The 21,178-nt window shown below is 37.0% G+C and overlaps 2 protein-coding genes and 1 long non-coding RNA gene across 3 annotated transcripts in view; 1 reads left to right on the top strand and 2 right to left on the bottom strand.

The window, feature by feature from the left end:
* Positions 1–4,974: 4,974 nt before the first annotated feature.
* On the bottom strand, positions 4,975–6,753 carry LOC144638049 (uncharacterized). The gene is made up of 2 exons (XR_013567870.1): positions 6,068–6,753; positions 4,975–5,942 (listed from the first exon to the last, which is right to left on the bottom strand). It is a non-coding gene; the product is annotated as an uncharacterized LOC144638049 (long non-coding RNA).
* Positions 6,754–6,760: 7 nt separating this feature from the next.
* LOC144637995 (hippocampus abundant transcript 1 protein-like) lies at positions 6,761–21,149 on the bottom strand. Its single transcript, XM_078497090.1, has 12 exons — positions 20,925–21,149; positions 19,870–19,959; positions 16,060–16,122; positions 15,608–15,735; positions 13,695–13,809; positions 12,993–13,211; positions 12,333–12,446; positions 12,125–12,196; positions 10,801–10,913; positions 10,139–10,236; positions 9,365–9,537; positions 6,761–8,266 (listed from the first exon to the last, which is right to left on the bottom strand). The coding sequence occupies exons 1-12, from the start codon at positions 21,030–21,032 to the stop codon at positions 8,030–8,032; spliced, it is 1,530 nt and encodes a 509-aa protein (XP_078353216.1). The 5' UTR covers positions 21,033–21,149; the 3' UTR covers positions 6,761–8,029.
* LOC144637992 (kelch domain-containing protein 3-like) overlaps positions 18,953–21,178 on the top strand; it is a 23,810-nt gene continuing 21,584 nt past the window's right edge. The window contains exon 1 of the mRNA XM_078497086.1: positions 18,953–19,089. The gene's annotated coding sequence lies outside the window, so the exon portion shown is untranslated. The remainder of the gene's footprint in view (positions 19,090–21,178) is intronic.

Here is a 21,178-nt window from a genome sequence, read left to right as displayed (position 1 = left end):
GTTCGAAACCCACTGCACCGAGTTCAGGTTTCCTTGTCTCGTGTGATCCCTGATTTCCTTTCTCAAGTTAACGCTAAGAAGGAAACTCCCGGGCTGTTTTCCAGCACTTCCAACCTTAAAAGCTAAAAGAGCTATGTCACGGGGATTTCGCAGATTTTTGGTCTAAACTGTTCTGAAATTAGTGGTAGCAACTTAACCCGTAAGAAACGTTATCTTTGAACATCTAAAGGAAGATAAAACCTTAATTTGCGGATAGAAATCAAGTTTCGGCTATAAATATCGATTTTTTAAGACGTGCGGAAACAACTTGAAAAAGTAAGCCTTACTTTTTCAAGTTGCAATCTATTTTCATCCGAGCCATCAGAGCCATCATTTACAGTTTCAGTGCTCTAATATAGCAATTTTTAATAAAACTGGACTATTAGTTTTAGGTTTCCTGCAATACAAATACAAATTGTTTTCAAAAATCTGGTAAAATCCGTGACATATTCCTTAATTTTCTACCTTCCAATACCGAAAAGATTTGACTGCTCGTAAGCTACAAAGGAACTGAGCTATGTGTCACAATTGTTTTTTTTTTTTGTTTTCCAAGAAATGCAACACAGTGTAACGTCAAATGATGGAGTACTATACGGTCTTCCCTACAGTGTTCGTGTGTGGCCGGACCACAGCTCATTATTTCCTTACACTGGAAAAAGACTTAAAAAGGACACTGCAAGACCAAGACCAATTATTACTTGGTCAAGTGACTTTTCCCTCGCTTTCTGTCGGTTGAAAGCTGTTGCCTCGAGTTCAAATTTGATTATAACACTGTTTGCATAATTCACCGCGGTGTTTGTTTGTTTTTTCGTTTTATGACAGAAAACAATTTTACTAAGTATTTATTTGGCTAATGCATCTGAATAATTGATTCTAGAATGTCCAGAATGTCCCATTCTTGAATTCACAGGCTCTGGAAATAGGTTATAACATTAATGGCGGAGAGAAAAGAACATTAGAAAACAAACTGGATGTTTGCTAAAGCGTTTTCATACATGAGATAAAAAAAACTGATCATTATATATCGGTTTTTCCAAAACAGCACCCTGATTAGTAAAATATTTTTAATTTTTTTCTCCATTAAAAAATATTCAGAAAAGCTACATTTAACAAGCTTTTATATGAGTTAGCGCATTGTACAGCACAATTTCAAGTAAAGATTGCACAATTATTCAACTGCACGTAGCTATCCTATAGTCATTTCCTAAAAATGAAACAATCGAATGAGAAAGTTGCAGTAAAACACCTCAGAACAATATGTGTAATGAACATGAATTTCATCTATTGGGAATACAGACCGATCAACAGATGTTTTTTTTTCTGAAAACAATGTTAAGGGGATCAGAAACGATCAATATGCATAAACCGATTTATTTTTCGTTATTAGTAAAAAAAAATAATTTTAAAACTACGATTCTCATCTATGCTCTTGTTACTTCATAAATGTATGTCGACAAAACATAGGAATAAGTACAAGCAGTTCTGTAGACTCACCCAGTACCCCAAAACGAAAATGCTTGTTTGTTGTTATCGTTTAAGTCATTTCCCAAAATAGGAAATCAATTAGCTGAGGCAAGTGGAATTTCAAAGCCAGCAAAATCGGATTGGCTAGAAAACAAAGCTACAACAAACAACATTTTCAAACCGAAAAAGAACAGATGTCTTAATCAGTGTAATCACGGTGTAAACAGTCCATTCGTTGCTATCGCCCACGCCATTCCCAAAACACGGCAATCTAAATAGAAGGAACAGTAAAAGACTTACATATCACACTTATTACAGGCTAAGCTGAGGAAAGTTGAATTTCAAAGGCAGCAAAATGAATATGAAAAACCAATTAACCACAACAAACGATTTCAAACTGAACGCAAACAGCTCGTTGTTTTGTATGTGTCAATCTTTGTTGTCGTCTAGGTCATTTCCCCAAAACACGGCAATCTAAATAGAAGGAACAGTAAAAGACTTTCATATCACACTTATTACAGGCTTAGCTGACGCAAGTTGAATTTCAAAGGCAGCAAAATGACTATGAAAAACCAATTAACCACAACAAACGATTTCAAACTGAACGCAAACAGCTCGTTGTTTTGTATGTGTCAATCTTTGTTGTCGTCTAGGTCATTTCCCCAAAACACGGCAATCTAAATAGGTTGGTACAATAAAATAATTACCACACTAATTGCAGGATTAGCTTAGCTAAGTAGAATTTTAAAGGCATCCAAAATGATCATAAAAACAAAGCAAACACAGAAAACGCTTCCCTGACAACCAGAACGCAAATGCTCTGCAGCGAACTGATTTGTTGTACAGATTGTTCCCCCCACTTCGAGTGGTAGTATAAACAACGTTAAGGGCGCGTCATGGAAAACACTTCACTGGCTATGGATATACCGACACCCAACTCTCCGCATTTCGACCTAGGCACTCGTTGGCAAAATGTGCGTGAATACAGTGTTCCTCTCGCTGTATTCGGAGCTGTTCTCACCTCTGCTCTGCCTGTTCTGTCCGTTGGAGGAAGCGTCCTGTTACTCGTTGTTATCATGAAATTTCCACAGCTTCGCCATGTTTCATCCAATCTCCTTCTGGCATCTCTCGCTGTCTCCGACTTACTGATTGGTCTCTTGGTCCAACCGCTCCATGCTGCTGGGTGTGTATGTGCCCTGACCAAAAGTAATTGCTCGGACCATTCCTTCGACGTTCCTTTTCTATGTCGGCTCCCTCTTGGCGTACTCGTCTTGCCTGCACGTCGCCATGATCACGATAGACAGATATATCTGCATCGTAGAATCCCTGCACTATCTCACTATCGTCACCGCAAACCAGAGCAATCCGGGCCATACTTATCAGCTGGTTAATAAGCGCCGTATTTCCCGTAATGCGTTTAATTCCTTCTTTTCCGATGACTGTTCTCAGAGTCTTTCAGATCGTCTTGCTCTTGTCAGTTTTGTCTGTCATTATTTTCTGCTATGGGAAGATATTTTGTATATCACAGCGTCACAAGAGACATATTATTTCCCAGTTACAAGCTGTAACTCAAGGACCCATAGAACAAGAGTTTCAAAGTGCAAAAACTGTGTTTCTAGTTGTTGGTGCTGTGTTAGTAAGTTATACACCATTAATCGCAATTCAATTATTGTTAAATGTTAACCTTATAAAGGATCATGTGAAAATCATTCATCCATTTGCTGTAACTCTTTTTCTCCTCATTTCGAGTGTAAATCCTTTAATAATCTTTTGTAGATCGAGAAAACTCCGCAGGTTTCTGAACAAACTCTTTAAATGTGACTCATAAAGTTAACGTTTCTACTAAACCTGTGAAAGAGTGCGATAGATACGATGTAACGATGTAAAATAAATTCATTTCAGTTTTGCAAATAAAAACAGTTATTTTATGAGGTGTATAGTTTATATAGTTTTGACTTGGATCTCATCCCCATACGGTAAACCTTTTTGGATATATTATATACATTTTAAAAAAATAAATTCAACCTGATTCATGAAGCAAAAGTGTGATCTTGATTTCTCTTAGTCAAATTACTACTGACATATGAAAACGTTCGTAATCGGACGCACTTGTAAGCTAGCCAATTGTTTTTTTAAATATGAAGGGCTTATTGCAGTGCATATTCACTGCATATAAAGCTGTGTTGCATATTCTTGTTGCGTATTTTTATCTTAAATAGTAGAACTGAAAATGTTTAATAGCGTCTTAGCGAGAAAAGACATCTGCATTCTCAGTATAAATATACTGCTCTATATAAAACGACTTATAAAAGGGGATAATAAAATGGGAATAGGCGATAAAGAAAAATTCCTATTTTATTAGTTTAAATATCAGGTAAAGAAAGTTTTTCAAGAAGTAAATCTTAAAAAATATTTGAAGTCGCAATTTTGCTGTGTTGATTCTGATTAAATATAATTTGATTCTGCTGTCTTGTGTTTTTCCTTTCTTCGCTCGTAAAGCGTTTCTGTTGTATCTCCCTTTCTTAGCAAAGATAATTTTGCGGTTCCTTATGGCTTCCATATTTTGGATAAGTAACCTTTATTGCTGATAATTTCTTGGTTCTTATATTGTTTAGCAAGCGATAAAATTGAGCATTTAGAATTGTTAGAAGCCAGATATTTGCGCCATGACATTGCCCCCACTATGTAGCAGAAATAGAAAGCGATTGTAGTCTACAACAAAACCGCCAATGCGCGCTATGCTGTCAGCCATTTTTAGAGTAAAAACAATTTATAGATTCAAATCAAATCAGATCAAATTTCACGAAAAATGAAATGGTCATCTCGCAATTCACGCAAAAAAAAAAAAAAAAAAAAAAAAAAAAAAAAAAAAAAAAAAAAAAAAAAAAAAAAAACCAAAAAGGAAAAAAGGCGGCGGGGTGAATACCACAAAAAAAAAAAACAACAAAAAAAAATCCGGGCGATTTATGAACCGGGCCGGCCCAGTCTCCCCGCCCGGTTAATAAAATAGCCATTTCACTACCCTCCTACACAGACGTTCTTTGCCCGTGTCACGCAATATTTCCTCACAACGAAGATTGCGTGACGAGTGAAAAGAATGTCTGCGTAGGAGGCTACCATTTTACGAAACCAAGATAATAGGTGTTGATTTACCTATTGGAGTAGAGTGACATGGGGCTCAGAATGCACTGATCACGCAATTACCACTTTTCCAAATTAGATATCACTCTAAATATAAGACAATCTTTGGGTAAACTGCGGAATTATTCAGGAAAGCGTTCTACGAAAGGCGCACTGTGATTTTTGAAAACAGTCGAAAGTATTGGGCGGTCGAAAAATCCCTCTTCGTGGCCGTCGGGGGTCGTTGCTCGTGTCCGTGTGGTCGTGTCCGGGCTGGTCCGCCTTGACTCCGCATTCGTGCTGTGTTTCGTCTGGGGGGGGAGTAGGGATGGTTATCAACAAACGAGAAAAGCCGTTTCGAAAATATTTATTATTCAGTGAAAGAATCTACAAATAACAATAAAAATCAAATAGCAATAGAATAAATAATTTCTAAGCATAATAATTATATTAGACTTCATTCTCTTATGTACAAGGTAATTTAACGAGAACTTTTCGCCCTTGGCGTAAAATCGGCTGTTTTGTGGTGTTACAAGTGCTTCTATAGTGTTACCCCTTATGAGGAAGATTACATTTTGTGGGTTCTTTATAGCTCTATTTTAATGGCGGTTGAAACCAGCAACACCACAATACAGCAACGACAATAATAAAATTAACTTATGAAAATGATGATCGCTTCACGCTCGTTTAACAATTCCTCCTTCCTTCTCAATAAACCACGCATTGCGTTGCAGAAAACCATCACTGGTTAGCTACCGTTAAGTTCCGCAATTAACAACCCACGGTAACGATAAAATTTCATGGTTACCATTTCCTGAAAGTACATGTGAAATGGGGAGGGGGGGGGGGGGGGTGACATGATATATAAAACAATGATAGATTTGTTTTGGATTACCCTTGCTGGAAAGGTAACATATCACTCTGTTTGATGTAACACAAATTCTTTTCCACAAGATTTATCCATTTCTTCCCTTGATATCTTGTGATTACTGTTTTACAGCCCACATATGGCACATGTGTGAGCTACATGAAAGAAGCGACTTCCCCGAAAGTTCCAACCTCAGAAAGTATAAAAGCTGCTAAATACGAAATAACGAGAATTGTTATTTTAGGAACTTTACGGTATTGTGTATTGGCTTAAAAAGACCACACCGCCTACTCAACCGACCAACCAGATGCTAGCAAACCAAAACCAATCGCAAATTGGTCAAAAGCGTTCTCCGTGCTTTGCGCTGCCTACGTGCATTGATACGTGTTCTCATTGGTGTATTTTGTCTAACGTTTGTCGAGGCTGGCCAATGTAAATGCTTTGAAACGATCTCTGACTTAAAAACTTTAAATCAGCTTTCGGCTGTTTTTAAAGTTTTTAGTCGGATCGTTTCATTTATAATTGTTGTTCCTGGCTGCGGTCCTTCAATTTTTCACGTAAATGCTTTGGTTTCACATGCATATGAACATGTGCTGCAAAGAGAAATTAACTGTTGGGAAAAGTCATTATTGCCGTTTTCAGCGGTTTAACATGCAAACGAGGGGAAAGGGTCATTCTGTATTGTGTTGGTCGATGTGTTGACCCTTTCCCTCGTTTGCATACCTTCTTAACAAAAGAATACATTATACCAGCTCAACTACAATAACAGCTACAGCTGATGAAAGAAACTAAGGTGCTCCATACTTTCATATAACAAGTTTCACTTTAAGAAAAGAGCGATTCTCGATCGAGTATCGTAGAACTTGAAAACCAAGCTAATCACACAAAGGACACAGATAATCTAGTGAACCAATCAAAACACGAAGCAAATACATTACAGTGTTAAGTCGACAAGAAGCGCGGGAAAACGTGTCAGTGTGGGTAAGTCACGACTGGTTTTGTTTTACTTCTGATTGGTTGTGGCGTAGATTTTTTTAAGCCAATCACTTTCCGTAGTGATGCAATTCAAAGCAAACGCGAATTACTTTTGAGCTCAGGTGAAAATCGCTCAAAAAGTGAACGTAGACTTACAGCTCAAATTACCATGATTGTCTCGTTTCCATTCAGATTTTCCGGCCTCTGGCAAGTTTTACACAGATACAGCCATTTCCGTTTATATGGACACTGTTAAGGTCCTGGGTTAATTTAAGAGAAAAGGTAACGAGCTAGGGACTGAAACCGTAGTCTGCAAGTCCGTAATAAAAGAACAAACAAAGCCCTGCTCTACATGTATGTCAACAAGGCCCTGTTTTTTTTTTTAAAGCACCCTTCTAAGAATGAAAGGGTACCTTTATGTTATTTAAGTAACATTAACATTAAAAAGCAAATTAACGTAGCAAGTACAGGTCAAACATCTTATAGTTGGACACCCGCATGTAGACTACAGGAAACTGTCTATTCACGCAGTGTCCACTTACTAGAGGTTTGACTGTTTTAATGTCAGTTCAGTTTGTACTCTTTTTACTCAATATTCCTCTTGTGCGGCAACGTGTCCCATAAACCCGACTCTGCCGTACAAAGGAACCGTGTACACGCACCTCTGGCAACTTCTCTCTCTGTTTTCTCCAAAGTTGTAAAATAAAACAAAATTGTGCCAGAACCTCAATACGTCAATACATGTATGTCAATTCATTGGAAGCGAATGACTCCATTTTGAGTCTACTGAGGAGAACAGTATACCGAAGAACTGACAGCTGTAACAGCACCGACGACGAAGAAGAAGCCCAACAAGCAACGGATAAGTTAAATCAAAATGTCAAAACGTTAATGAATACGTCAATCTATTAGAAGTGAACGACTCCATTTCCATTCTAAGGAGCACAGTGTACTGAAGAACAGACAACCGCGACAGCACTCATAACGAAGGAGAAGCCCAACAAGCAATGGAGAATTTAGGCAAGGGTGAAGCATCAAGTGAAAAGACATTATCAAGAAAATGCACAGATACCCAAATTACCTTTGTTTACAAGAGAGGAACGTGCAACATAAAAGGAACAGGAAGGCGGTATAACCGTACCAGCCACTAATGAAGTAAAAAAAAAAACAGTAATAGGCGTTTTGATGGATGTCAATTTTTTTTCTTGTTATGTATATTCACATTTAAATCCCTTTCAAAAGCATCAAGTCTTTGGCAAAGCAACACAAGAACCGGCACTTGTGAAGTTGCGGAAACCCTAACCCTACTAACATATTGACATTTTGGCACGATTTTATTTTCATTTTACAACTTTGGAACAACACTGCCATGCAGCCCACAGATCCATTTGGACCACCAATATTTGTTGTAGTTGTTTTTTTTTTTCGTTTCTCTGCTATCGTCTAAAGAAATTGTATTTTTACAGAGGACATACAAAATGACGCGTTTCATCGTAAGCAATCCGTCCAAAGGAAGCATTCCACCACTGTATGTATTGCAGCACCTGCGGACCTTTCAAAGTCCTAAAGAGGCTTGGTGTCAGAGAGAAGAGGTGCATTATCAGATGACGCGTTTACGTCCCTTAACTCGGAGCCACTTGTCTCGCACTCGCTTTGAAAACTGTACTCACTGTTCCTTCTGGTGGGAGAGCGTGCATTCAGCTGAAGATGACCAGTATTGTCAGGAAGAAAGAAGGCTAAGAGGAGGGAAAGAATCACAGAGCCAGCGCCGAACAGGAATGGTGCTCCTGATACAATTGTCTGTAGAAATAAAAAACGCAAATCAGAATAGATAAACACTTTCCCTGTCCTAGACTAACATTAAAAAACCCAAATACCACGTTCATGCTTAGCTGAAACATCTAGTTCGATCACAAATGAAATATGTCTTGCTGCGGAAAAAGTTCACATCTGGTGATTCATTACACGAATCATGCATGATCATTGGGCCCATGAGGACTTTTGAGGCCGGACAAATCATGAATGAAACATGTTTATTCTTAGCATGAATGAAACTACATGCACCTAATGAAGTAGTTTCGATGAGACACGTTTAGCATATCGACCAATAGTCGGCTTTCCTTACTTTGAAGGGACTCTCGCTACAATCTAAATGCACGCGCAAAATGGCGCAATTAACTGTAAAAGCGATGTACGCGCAAAATGACAAATTTATTGAAAAAACGAATCACGTTTGTTCTTCAGTTTGCTTGCGGTTAGTTCCACTCCAGTTTGCTTGCGGTTAGTTCCACTCCGGTATGCTTGCGGTTAGTTCCACTCCAGTTTGCTTGCGGTTAGTTCCACTCCGGTTTGCTTGCGGTTAGCTTTTATTTGTTAGTAAGGGCAGCACTTGTTAAAAAATTGATAACTGTATCACTATCGTGGTACTACTTTTGTTCACGCCATTTTGCGCGTGCATTTGGACAGTTGTTTTCCCTATATAGCGCGAGTCCCTTATAAGTAAGGAAAGCCCAGTTTATTAAACCTTTAAAAATTAAAAAAATAATAATCCTCAGAATAAATAAAAAGCAAGTTGAAGCTTCACTGTTAATTAATTCTGTACGGTCAGGAGGAATTTGACGACTACACAAAACCTGTTGAACCAATCGAGATTTTTGTTCTTGTTTCGTGTGTTATTTGGATAATAATGTCCATGATTTTAATTTTCCTAAGATGAACTTTTAACACAGTTGAATTTGTTAAACTAAAATTTAGGCACTTTATGAAATAATGGGTTATATGGTGTCATTACATGCCACTTAGTGCTATAGGAAACTCATGGGAGCTACACCATGTAACTTCATGCACACGTGAAGGTTCAATTGAAAGAAACTTCCTGCTAACTGCTTGGATTTATACCTTGCCATATGGATCCTTCATAGTGGTGTGATTGCTTGATGCAGTAACCTGAATAGTTGGGCGTTCTTCGTCCTCTAAATCCACATGAAACACGTAAAATACAAGTCCAAAGAGGGCAGGTCCTATGCCATTACATAAGCCTCTTATTCCTGTAATCATTCCTTGAACCACACCTAACCAAACAGGAACAAAAAATAAAATACAGGCGCCCACTACAATATTGTCGTTAGTGACTCTTGGGAGAGGCTAGCAAAAAATCTCCTCACACATTTGCCGTACAATTGTTGTGAGGTTAGCCTCAAGAATCTGTTTGCTCAACAATGTACTGCAAAATTAATGTAAGGAGACATTGAAACATTTGTCCCTTTGGGGAATGAGAGTGTGAATCCACAATGGAAAGCTATCCGGTGTTTTGTGTTTATAGTGTTCACTTTGCCAATCACAGCACTGAACATGTTGACTACTATTTTCAACATAAATAAAACAAATTCAAGAGTTAAGCTGACAAGTAGTATTCTGTTGCAACAGTTAAAAGATGAGTCTATTCTCTTCAAACCTGAATGGTTGCAGGCCAGTTAAGGAGTTTGCAAGCACGACGTAAAGATCTACATGTAAAAACAGTTGCCTAAAGTAGATATCGAAGACTTCATAAAAAAGCTCTATTGACTGGAAGAGGTGACGCATTGTTTGATGGCACAGCCGTTGGAACAATGGTCCGTAATATAAATGTACATTTAATCTTTTTTTTTAAATTATTAATGAAAGGTAGTTAACCTTGTTGATCGGCTTCAGCATTACAAGACACTAGGGCACTCATGGAAGGATATGTGATCATGGATACTGATGCTAGAGAACCTGCAGCCCACATCATCCTGAAGAAGAATAACGACTTCATATTAAGAGTTTGGTAGCACACATGTACAATGTACTAGATTAAAGTCAAATATTTATTGTAAATCAAACTTCACTGAGAGTGCCTGCTTGCTGAAAATAAGTACAGTATGTAGTGTAAGTGTCTGGACCATGCAACTGAGTGTCCCACAAGGTGTCAATTTGTGTAAGTTTCAGGGCTGTATGGATGAATATTGATTGTGTAAATTATATGTTGGGGCTCATGAAAACGGTCCAGATGATAAGTGTTTACCCCCCCCCCCTTTTCCGGCCCGCGGGTTTCCCCCCCCCTTCAAAAAAAAAAAAATTTCCCCCAACACGCGAGCGTCTGGGGACGAGGCAGAAGTGTTTACGAGTTTTGTTCCCTGGGACTTTAACATCATGTGATGATGACATAATATCTTTCGTGTTTGGCAAACTCATCACAGCATTTACAGCCATTTTTTTTAGCTGAGGGCCCCAAGTTTATCAGTAACTTAAGTTACTGTCACGGGTCACCCTCATTAAATAAAATCTTTCACTTCACAGCATAAACAGCAACTTACCAAAACTGTGTTCCCAAACCATACCAAGATAACTGAAGAATTTCAAATATTAAACCAATTAAAACGCAGTTCTTCAACCCTATAGTTTTCTTGAGACATGTAAGAACTACAGTCTGAAAAGAAGAAGAACATGCTGTCAGAATGACAAACTTTGATGCCACACTGTACATGGGGGAAATTTTAACTTTTACAAATTACATTACTGCTTGACAAGGAATCAGTAGTAACATAAAACTTATAATTTTCTCTCATACTTTCCACAGTTTGTCAATTTTGCATTTTATGAGATGTTTAACTTATTTAAGGCTTTAAGGTTAAATCCTTAATACATGTATGTGAAAGGTGAAATCATAGTACATGTATTAAACAATGTTCTGCCAATTGAAAAATTTAAGCCTTGTAAGTAATAGTTTACACCTACTGTATGTTATAACATACCTTATTATAGGAAATTAACGATACATGTTATTAACGCGAATTTCAAAAATTCGCGTTAATTTTATTGATGTTAACCTTTTTACTATAAGGATTTAACCAGAACTTTTCTTAAATTCGCGTTAATTTTATTACGCGTATATTTTGTTCGCATTGTTAAAATGCTTCGTTATATTCCTATAATAAGGTATTATTATATAGCCGCGAGTGTTTTATTGGAAAATAGACCACTTGTAAAATTCAAACGAAACTGCATCCGGGACTGTATTTTCCATATCCTCACTAGTGAGGATATTGATGACGTCATTTCCCACCTTTGCACGGTTGTTTGTGCAAAGCCACCAAACGCTGGTTGGAAATGGCGAGCCGATTCATGAAGGTCACTGAAGTCAAAACAAAAGCCTTTACTGAGAAGCAGGAAAATGCTAACACGAAGAAGAAAACTTCATATGACTTGAAACTATTTAAAAGAACTTCTTGCTTGTGGAGAGTCAGACGAAGGGAGGGAAAATCAAGAAATTCCAGCTGCCGAACTGCAAGACTTCGCAATCAGAAATCAGAAAAGCGGTGAGTTTGAGCAGAAACAGATTTCAAAACAGTGAATTATATTATCAGTGGCAGTGATGAAAGCTAATAAACAGAGTTTACATTGACGTTATACATCTTCTGTAAGCTTCAGTTCACGAAATTTTGCCTTTCAGATTAGCAATTTGCTCAATTGTTATATTTAGCCGTCGCTTGTGTTTTTATAACCTTTTACTGAATTAATAAAAATGTTTTAACTTTTACTTCATGCATGATTTTTGTCTATATAATAAAAAGAAAATTACACGGTGGCTTGAAGATATGAATGATGATGATGATGATGATGACATTACTTCATCTTTACCTGAGATATAACTGATAAAACACCTAACACTGCAATAAACGTTGCCACATCTTCAGCAGTAAATCCTATGACCTGGAACAGAAAAGATGGAAGAATGGGATTAGTGAACTCCAATTTTGTAATTCCCAACAGCATGTAAATTATTGTATCTAGTACGAAAAAATTTTTTGTAAAGCTATCAACAATCAAATGAATGTAAATGACTTACTTGTTTTAAATATAGGAACATACAAGAATACTGGCCAGCTTCAGGAAGATATGACAAAAACACAGTAATGCACATCAGAAGGACTATAGGATCCTGACCAACTCTCCGTAAAGACTAGAAAACAACAACAGACAAACTGTGAAATGATGCAAAACTTGTAAAGTGTTCAAAGTGGGGGAAAAACATGGCAGTATTTGACCATTTACATGTACATGTATGTGTGATAACTACTGCTACATGAAGATGCATTAAAGTAATATTTATGGTACTGCAATAAAGGAAACTGTAAACAAAACCTAGACAAAGTTGTCAAAATTTAAGTTTTTTCTTACCGGTACTTGTTATAAATTATACATGTGCATGTATAGAGTTTGTTGAAAGAAAATTTGCAAAATCATTTTAAGAATGTGATGTAATTTATGGTTAAAAAAGTATTTTTGCAGAACTGTTAACAATACCTATAGATACAAGTATATAGTTCATTGTCAAATAATCCCACTTAGGCATCAAACAATGCATTGGCAATTTTGTGTTGAAGAAATGTGGATTACATCGCATGTTGAAGCAAATTTGCATTTCAAAGTTTCAATTAGCCCGAGCAAGACTTTGGGGTTCCCCTCAAAGAAACATACATGTATAATATAGGAAAGTTACACTCACAGCAAAAGGATCAGCTTGTTCCCAGGAGATTGGTGCTCCCCATAATGCTGGCCGCACCCGTTCTGGAAGGGACTCAGGAACAGCAATTAAAATAAATAGCAGGTCTGATGCGGCCACAAATGTAGCAAGTGCTACAACTGCACTGTCGCCGTGTATTTTGCCCAGATAAGCTCCTAGAGCTGGACTGATGATCAGACTTGCTGCAAACGTAGCAGAAACCTGGTAGAAAATAAATGGTATAATGATAAACTCTTCTTCTGATGTAGTTTGTAGTTAGCTGAAGGATCAGTATCTGAACAACTTCTGACTGTACACAGTTGTCACTTATTTTTCACCCTGGCTTCCTCTGTTAGTCGGCACTATTTTAGTTTTTTTTTCCAAGACAAATATGACAAGTTCAGGTCCGGTTTACTTTTCAGTACTTTATATTTTCCACAAAATAGACCTAGTCCAAGTTGTTGTTCTATTGTTTTGTTTTGTTTGTTTGCCTACTTTTTTTTGGGGGGGGGGGGGGGAGGGGGTGGGATATTAACATCACAAAATGTCAAATAATGTCATTGTTAATTTTGTTGCTCAACAACAAAAATTAATTATTAACTGCATGATGAGCAAGCAACTCTTGTCACATTACACCATTGCCTCACAAGTGAAAACTTGACTAATCAAAATACTGTATAAATTAAAAGGACAAAATAATCTTACCAGTCCATAAGCTGTACTCCTTTCACTTTCTTCTGTACAATCAGCTACATATGCAAATGCTATAGAAAAGGTGACTGCAAACATTCCAGAAACTGAGATCATGGCAAAGAACCACCTGCAAATTACACAACATACATTTTAGTTTATAAATTATACAAAAGTCATGTATGTCTAGTGTGGTAAACATTTTCACTCAGTACAGTCAACTCCTTCAACGGACACCTCTTTATGACGAACAACTCCCCATAAGACGGACACCTCTTTAAAACAGACAGTTGGAGCCCGATGGTGTCTGTTTTAGAAGGAGTTGACTGTACATTGTTTGTACATGTACACCAAATAAATTAACAGTTCAGTCATTTGCTTGAGCCTATGATCCTTTTGTGACATCCAAAAATATGCAACAAATAAATCACAGAACGTCACTGCAATGAAATGCAAATCAAAGTACATTATATTAATTTTAAATATTCTTCTCCATTGGGTTATTTTTGTCATCAATTAAAGGGACATGGTCAGCGTCATGTTTTGAAAAAAGTCCACCTCAACCCGAAATCAAAAATACGCGTAGAGAACCTTCCGAAATCTGCTTCAACCTTCTTGGTGTATTTTTTTCTTATTGTGCGGTTCCAGAAAATATCCATACCCCCACCACGGAGGGTATTTCACGTAAGACCCCCCCCACCTCTCTGGAATTTCCGTTTTTGTTAAGAAAAATAAACCCCCCCCCACCCCTCCGGAATTTCCAAAAGTATATTGCGTCCCCCCCCCCAGCCCCTCTGGAAAAAAAGATAAATTGTACAATGCTCTAAATTTTAGGCCACCTCTCTTGTAAACAGTTACAGTGTATAACTGATCGATCGGAAGATATGTTAGAACGATACATACGTTACATGTACTGCTGAAGACAAAATAAGAAATTTCCTCAAAAGTAAACAAACAAAATATCTGGTAGTCACTTGTCAAATTACCTTGTTGTATAACCATCCATCCCTCTTCATTCCAATCGCTTTAGAAAACCGCTATTAAAATGTATCAGAACACGGATTTGTTGATATAAACCATAAACATTCACCGTAAACATGATCGCAAAATCGCTAATGCTTGCTGAGAAAGCAAAATTTAACAGGAAAATTACAAACAAATAGCCAGAAATAACAAAACCATGTTAATCTCGAGTTTCTGACATCATTACACTATTTTCATCGCTAATAAACATGAAACTTTTCACAAACAAGGACGATTTTCCTTCGATCGAACGTGAAACAAGCAACGCTTGACACCAGTGCCTTTCGGTCAAACCACGTGACAAGTTTCGGGGGACTGGTAACAAGTAATGGCGGACGAACGAACATGGAGGATTTCAGTGAAATTATTTGCTTTCAGTGTGCTTTCAGGAGAAAGAAAACCCGTTTTAAATGTAAAGCGATTGTGAATCAAGAACCCAGAGTGCTATTTTTGCTATGTAAAACATTTGTAGAGTAGGTAAGAAATGATTTTTGAAACTAGTTTGCACTGCATCAAACTTGACCGTCTGGAAACATAATTCCACTGGCAACCCCCCCTCCTCTTCGGAATTTCCTGGGCCCTTGATCCCCCCCCCCACCCCTCTGGAATTTCCAATTCCCTCCGTGGTGGGGGTATGGATATTTTCTGGAACCACACATTAAGTAAAACACTGAGAAGATTGCAGCAGATTTCCGAAGGTTCGTTTTAAAAAAAATTCCATCATGGACTATTTTCAAAACGTGAAAACTAGTGTCCAGGTCAGCGCAGTAAGAACGCTGACCATGTCCCTTTAAGTAGTTTGTGTAACTTACATCATTCTATCTGTACCTCACTGCAAAACTAATTGGCAGTGCAGTGTACTGTCTACAATGTACTATCTTAAGAGACGTACATGAAAGACTTACCATGGGTTAAATGTAAGAAGTGGAATAGGAATACAAGTGAAGAAAACAGTTACTAGAAGAAAGGATTTACGTCCCCAGACATCAGACAGAGCTCCAATTAATGGTGCACTAAGAAAAGACAAGATTCCCTGCAAAAGACATTTTAAAAATTACAATGGAGACAAAACATTACAGAATAACAGCAAGGCGCTCCAAAAGTGTGACCACTTTTAATTTATTCACATTCTTCCGTGCAGATTTAATCCAATCAGAAGTCAACTGGGAGCTGTCCTTGGCTTCTGATTGGATGGTGGTTGCACGAAAGAATGTGAATTAATTAAAGGTGGTCACACTTTTGGGCGCCTTGCTGTAATAAGACTTGTTCTTAACGCTACATGTACATGTACATGCAATGACCTTCACGGTTTCAAGGATGCAGGCAAACCTGTTTGAAGCACAGTAAAATATCCTACCTTTACTCCTTGAATTAATCCATTCATAAGAAAGGTGTGTTCTTGAAATGTGTTGTGTAAAACCTGGCAAGAGAAAAACTAAAGATCAGAAGATTTCTAACAGAAACAGGATTACAGTAAACACCCGCGTGTAAGAACCTAGTGGTTTAAGAACCTGCTGGCAGAAATTTGCCATTTTAATACCCCAAAATATAAGAACCTGTTTAGCCAAGCAAATTTCAGCAGGTTGTTATATGTGGGTTACAGAAAATTTTTATGAACATTTTTAACAGAACATCCCAAACTGTATTTACAAATAAAGAAAAGACAGATTCACATAGACTGTACATGTAATTGTCTTCTTTGGACCTTGCATGAGGCTTGAAGCAATACAGTTATGAATAAATGCTGCATAATGAAGGACCAAACCCATTTTTTTTTCTTCTTGTACAATCAAAAACTATGGCTCCTCCTTAGAAATTAAGAACCTTATTAAGAACCTACTTAGCCTAAATTACCAATAACTACCCCCAAATACAAGAACCTATTTTGCCAAACTTAGAAAATTGTAGGTTCTTACACGCAGGTGTTTACTGTATGTTCAAGCCCTTTACAGAACGCCCACTGGGGCATTTTTGTAGAATTAACAGAGACTAATCACTGTAACCTACATGTTGTGACAACTAATGATTCTTGGATAATTTATAAATTACTTTCAAAATGTCCACCAGTTTGACAACAACAACAGACACAACAAGTATAAAATAATGTATTGACCTTCATAACTGAGATTATCAAAGCCACTGATCACTAAATATAAAAGCAAACATTGGGCAAATAAAATTTAATAGTGTCTTGGAAATTGTGATACTGTGGCCTGGGTCAGGGTATTTTTTTTTTCAAATGTCACAGAATTCAATATTTCCATGGACAGGCCTTCTGACAGGGTGCGCGGGTGCGGGACCGCACAATTCGGTCAAAGCCGCACAATCCCGCACAATTTCTGAAAATCCGCGAAATCCCGCACAATATCGAAAGATTTTGTTAAAAATCTAATTAATTCGGTATTCCCATTGACTGACAAGATTTAAAGAAGCTTTTAAGACTATATTTAGGCTATTGACCTCGCAAAACAATCGAGAAATCCGCCGCTTTCGGCGACTGAACAGCTCGAGCGGATATAAAAACAACAAGGCATCTACATAGCTCCGTGGCGGCCTGGGCACTCGTCTCTCGTCTCAGTCTTATCTTTTTTTTTATTGGCGATTTGCGGCATTATTGTTTTGCAAATGACGAATCAGATACTCTGTTAAACAGCACCACATGGCTTTGTGATTCAAAGTGAAAAATATATTCCTTTCCTATTTGATCACCGCCCAATCACACAGAGGGTTGACAAAATATTTACGTGAGTTATAGATCGATAAAAAGAACACAGTCAGATCAGATCTTTGCATTCCGTGACAAACTTCGAGTGTTTGGCAAAAATGTAGTGAACGCAAAAATTTTCTTGTCGGCGCGATAGCTTTTGAAGATAACGCAGTGTGTCGCCGTGTTTCCTTTGTGTTGCCATATGATGTTACCTTCCAAAACAAAATATCGCTTTTCTCTCTAACGTGTTTGTTTCCTCGCTCAGTTTTAAATATATACATATACATAGGATGAACCGATAGCAAAGACGAAACACTGAAGAAATTTACCGCCGCACTGACATGCCTGCCAATTTGTCGGAACTTGATATTTATTTTTCGCAAAGGCAAACGGACTGATTTGCGAATTGACAAACAAAAGCGCTGCAACTTTGGGCGACAGAAATCATTAACTTCTCGTCAAGAAACAGGGTTTCTTTTTGTTATTCAAGTGAAGGACGTTTTTATTCAGCAAATACAAATTTCACGCTCTTATTTCTAAGTTTAAAATAAAAATGTTGTCTAATTAAAAGCCGCACGCAATTGAATTTGCATTTGGTCTCAGTGTTGTGGTTTTTGCAGCAATTTCAGTCATGAAGAGTTTTAAACCTATGAGAAAATATTCGCTCTACATATCAAAGAAAGTACAAAAATGTTTGGATTTTTCATAAAGTAACTTGTTATGATCGAAAACATTTTATTTCGAGGCAGAATTATGCCCAGGAATTACGGTTTTGAATAAATTAAACTTAATCGATCGTGTCACGCAACATGATTTTGTTGATACAAACTTTGGCCAAAATTGTAGCAAAAATGGAAATTTGGTTTATGTTTAATAAGCAAGCTAAGAGGACAATAGTTGCACTTTTCATTGAACCAGAATTTCCTCCATGTCAGGTTTTTTTGGGGGGCCTGGTGATCGAATATTTGTTATTCTACACGATTGCGCAATCTCGCACAATTCCCGCACAATCGCCGTTTTTTACCGCACAATTTTCCTCCCAAAACCCGCACAATTTTCTTTTTTTTCCCGCACCCTGTCAGAAGGCCTGCATGGATGCTATTTTTATTTTATTTTTTTGGAATAAAAAATTTAAAGCAATATTGGGTGAGTTCAGGAGTGCACGATATTGACAGCAAAATCTCCTCACAGTACGTTCTTGTTTACCTTCATGGGCACCATATTGACATACTAATTAAAGTTGTTTATCATTTGAATGGTAGCGACAGTACCAGTTCATGATTGTACATTGTATGTTATAAATTAAAATGCCTTAGTTACAAACAACAGAAGAAATTCTCAAATTCAATTTTGATCAAATTGACTATTTCTAACAGCACTGTGAGGCTGTGATCTCCAACTTAATTTTTTGTACAGTGTATACAAAATGTATTGCCCATAAAGGCAAACAGGTCTTGTCATATTGATGCAAGTGCTCAATACACTTACTGTTGCTTAGTTTTAGTGTAAATATTCCACAACAACACTAGTTAAGCATGTCAGCATCCAGTAGCAAGGTGCTTCTACACGTACATGAAAGTTATGGAATTTACTGATGTAAGCTTCTCTAAGAACTGGCCAAGATGTGCATCGGATTGCTAACAGTATCCTGACCACTTAGAAGTTGTGTCTTCAACAAAGGTATGGCTCTAGTGGTCATATTATTTTCTAACCTTATATACTTATTGTAATGCATGTAGTACATGTAGTACTTTACTTTAAAAAATTTAAGCCAAAGATAAATTTAAACCATGTAGCTTTATTGTAATTTATACGGTATTTTGAGCCAACAATGTTAATTCTCTGAGCCATTAATTCAATTTGGTTAACATGTTTACAAAACAACTTTGTGCCTATACACTGTAAGTACAGCCCAGAATTTTTAAGGCAATTTTAACACACACACACAAAATATGCTTGTGCATTTTACTGAACACATTCTGTACATAACACACATCTCCTTAAACACATAATATTTTGTTATCCATAACCAATAACTCTTTTGGGATACATTGTTCATGCAAAACAAAGGACAAGTTTACATGTGTAACTCTAACAAAAGCGAATACCATGACAACAAAACTGTGACACTTAAAATTTGAATGGGTTAATGAGTACATGGCCAAATTTTCAAACAAGTGCTCCTGGAACAAGATTGTTGGCAATGCAACTACATTGTTGTAAACTGTACTGTAGTACATGTATTGTTCATTATCAAATTTTCAAGGACGTTTTTTTATATGTTGTGGTTCAATTTGATGTTTGGCACAATTTGATATTAATATTTTTCCATTGCTGTATATTCATTTTTATTATCATAATTTGTTTATATTACCATACATGTACACCAAAACAAAGGAAAATTTCAAATTGTACATGTACCAAGGGTGAACTTGTACAACAACAAATGTATAAACTTACTGTCAACATTGGTGACGTGAGAAGACCCCAAGCAAAAAATTCTAAAAAGATAACCACTGTGGCATGATAAACATTTGGTTTTCCAAATCCCTGAAAGATAAAATTAACAGCTCATTTATAAATTGCTGTAAACATTTATACACGTTACTATAATTTAATAACCTATATTCACTTTTAGTACATGACATATGAACAGGAGAAAGTTTTACAATAAAAAAGTATACTTTTAAGAACCACACACACTAAAGTTTTTAAAAGAAAAATGTAAATTACATTATATGATATTTTACTATAGTCTTGCATTTTTTTTTCTTCACTTTGGGGTGAATAAAAGAGAGCTTACATGTAATAGCTAACTTATGTATTTGTTAAATATGTCAAAAGATAATTTTGAGTCCACAGATCTATAGCAACAACATAACACAAGTTAAGTAGGGGAGAACTGTAGCTTGAACTAATACATTATTTATAGCAAACACTAAAAAGACCAGAATTAATAGCTTTAAACTTAAACATGGTTTATTTTTAGTTTAAAACAACCACAGAAATCACAGGCAACAGGCTGGTAGGACTACAAGAAACCCTTCTTGCCATTTATTTTAGTTGAGTCGCCTAATCGAACCGAATAAGATGATGAAAGGCTTCAGACTTCAAAACATCAATTGTGCTTTTTCTCGCCGGCTAAAAGTTTCTACATGTATACGTTAAAATCGGACCGAAACTTCAACGAACTCTCTCGTTAATATAACTTCCTAGCATGATTGTTAGAAAGTAAAACATTTAACACCAGCTTAAGTAGTTATTTCTTTTGTCCAATCCACAAAAGAATAATAATTTCACACCACACGCAAGTATATTTTAATTTTGTTTGACTTCCAGACATCGTGTCAAACACTTCTGACACGAAGCGCAATCCAACAGGAATATGCTTTGAATAAAAGGAACGTTATCGATCTGTTTACAGAAAGCATGCAGTATATTATCCTTACACACAACGTGTAAAAAATCAAGGTTTCGCGGTAGATGAGTCAACAAATTCTTACGCCAAAACTCACCGAGCCAGCCCCTTCTCTCGAGTCTTTCGATCGCCATTTTCTGGTTCCTGTCGTTGGAAGAGAAACCAGTCTTTTGAGACGCTTCTTTCCAATGATTACCTTATGCATCTAGGACACATTTAGGACTAACTGATTGCTGTAACAAAAAGAATATTCAAACAAATTATGTTGATATTTTCGGTCTTTTCGTATGACTCCAGCTGCAAATCGCCCCACTGCGCTGCGCATATATTCCAAGGTAACTCGTTGTTTGT

Source organism: Oculina patagonica, chromosome 14 (genome assembly GCF_052425735.1).
Source record: "Oculina patagonica isolate OP01 chromosome 14, crgOcupat, whole genome shotgun sequence".
NCBI classification, from domain to species: domain Eukaryota; kingdom Metazoa; phylum Cnidaria; class Anthozoa; order Scleractinia; family Oculinidae; genus Oculina; species Oculina patagonica.
Note: the sequence above shows the minus strand (reverse complement) of the source record. Positions and strands in the feature narration are given on the sequence as shown.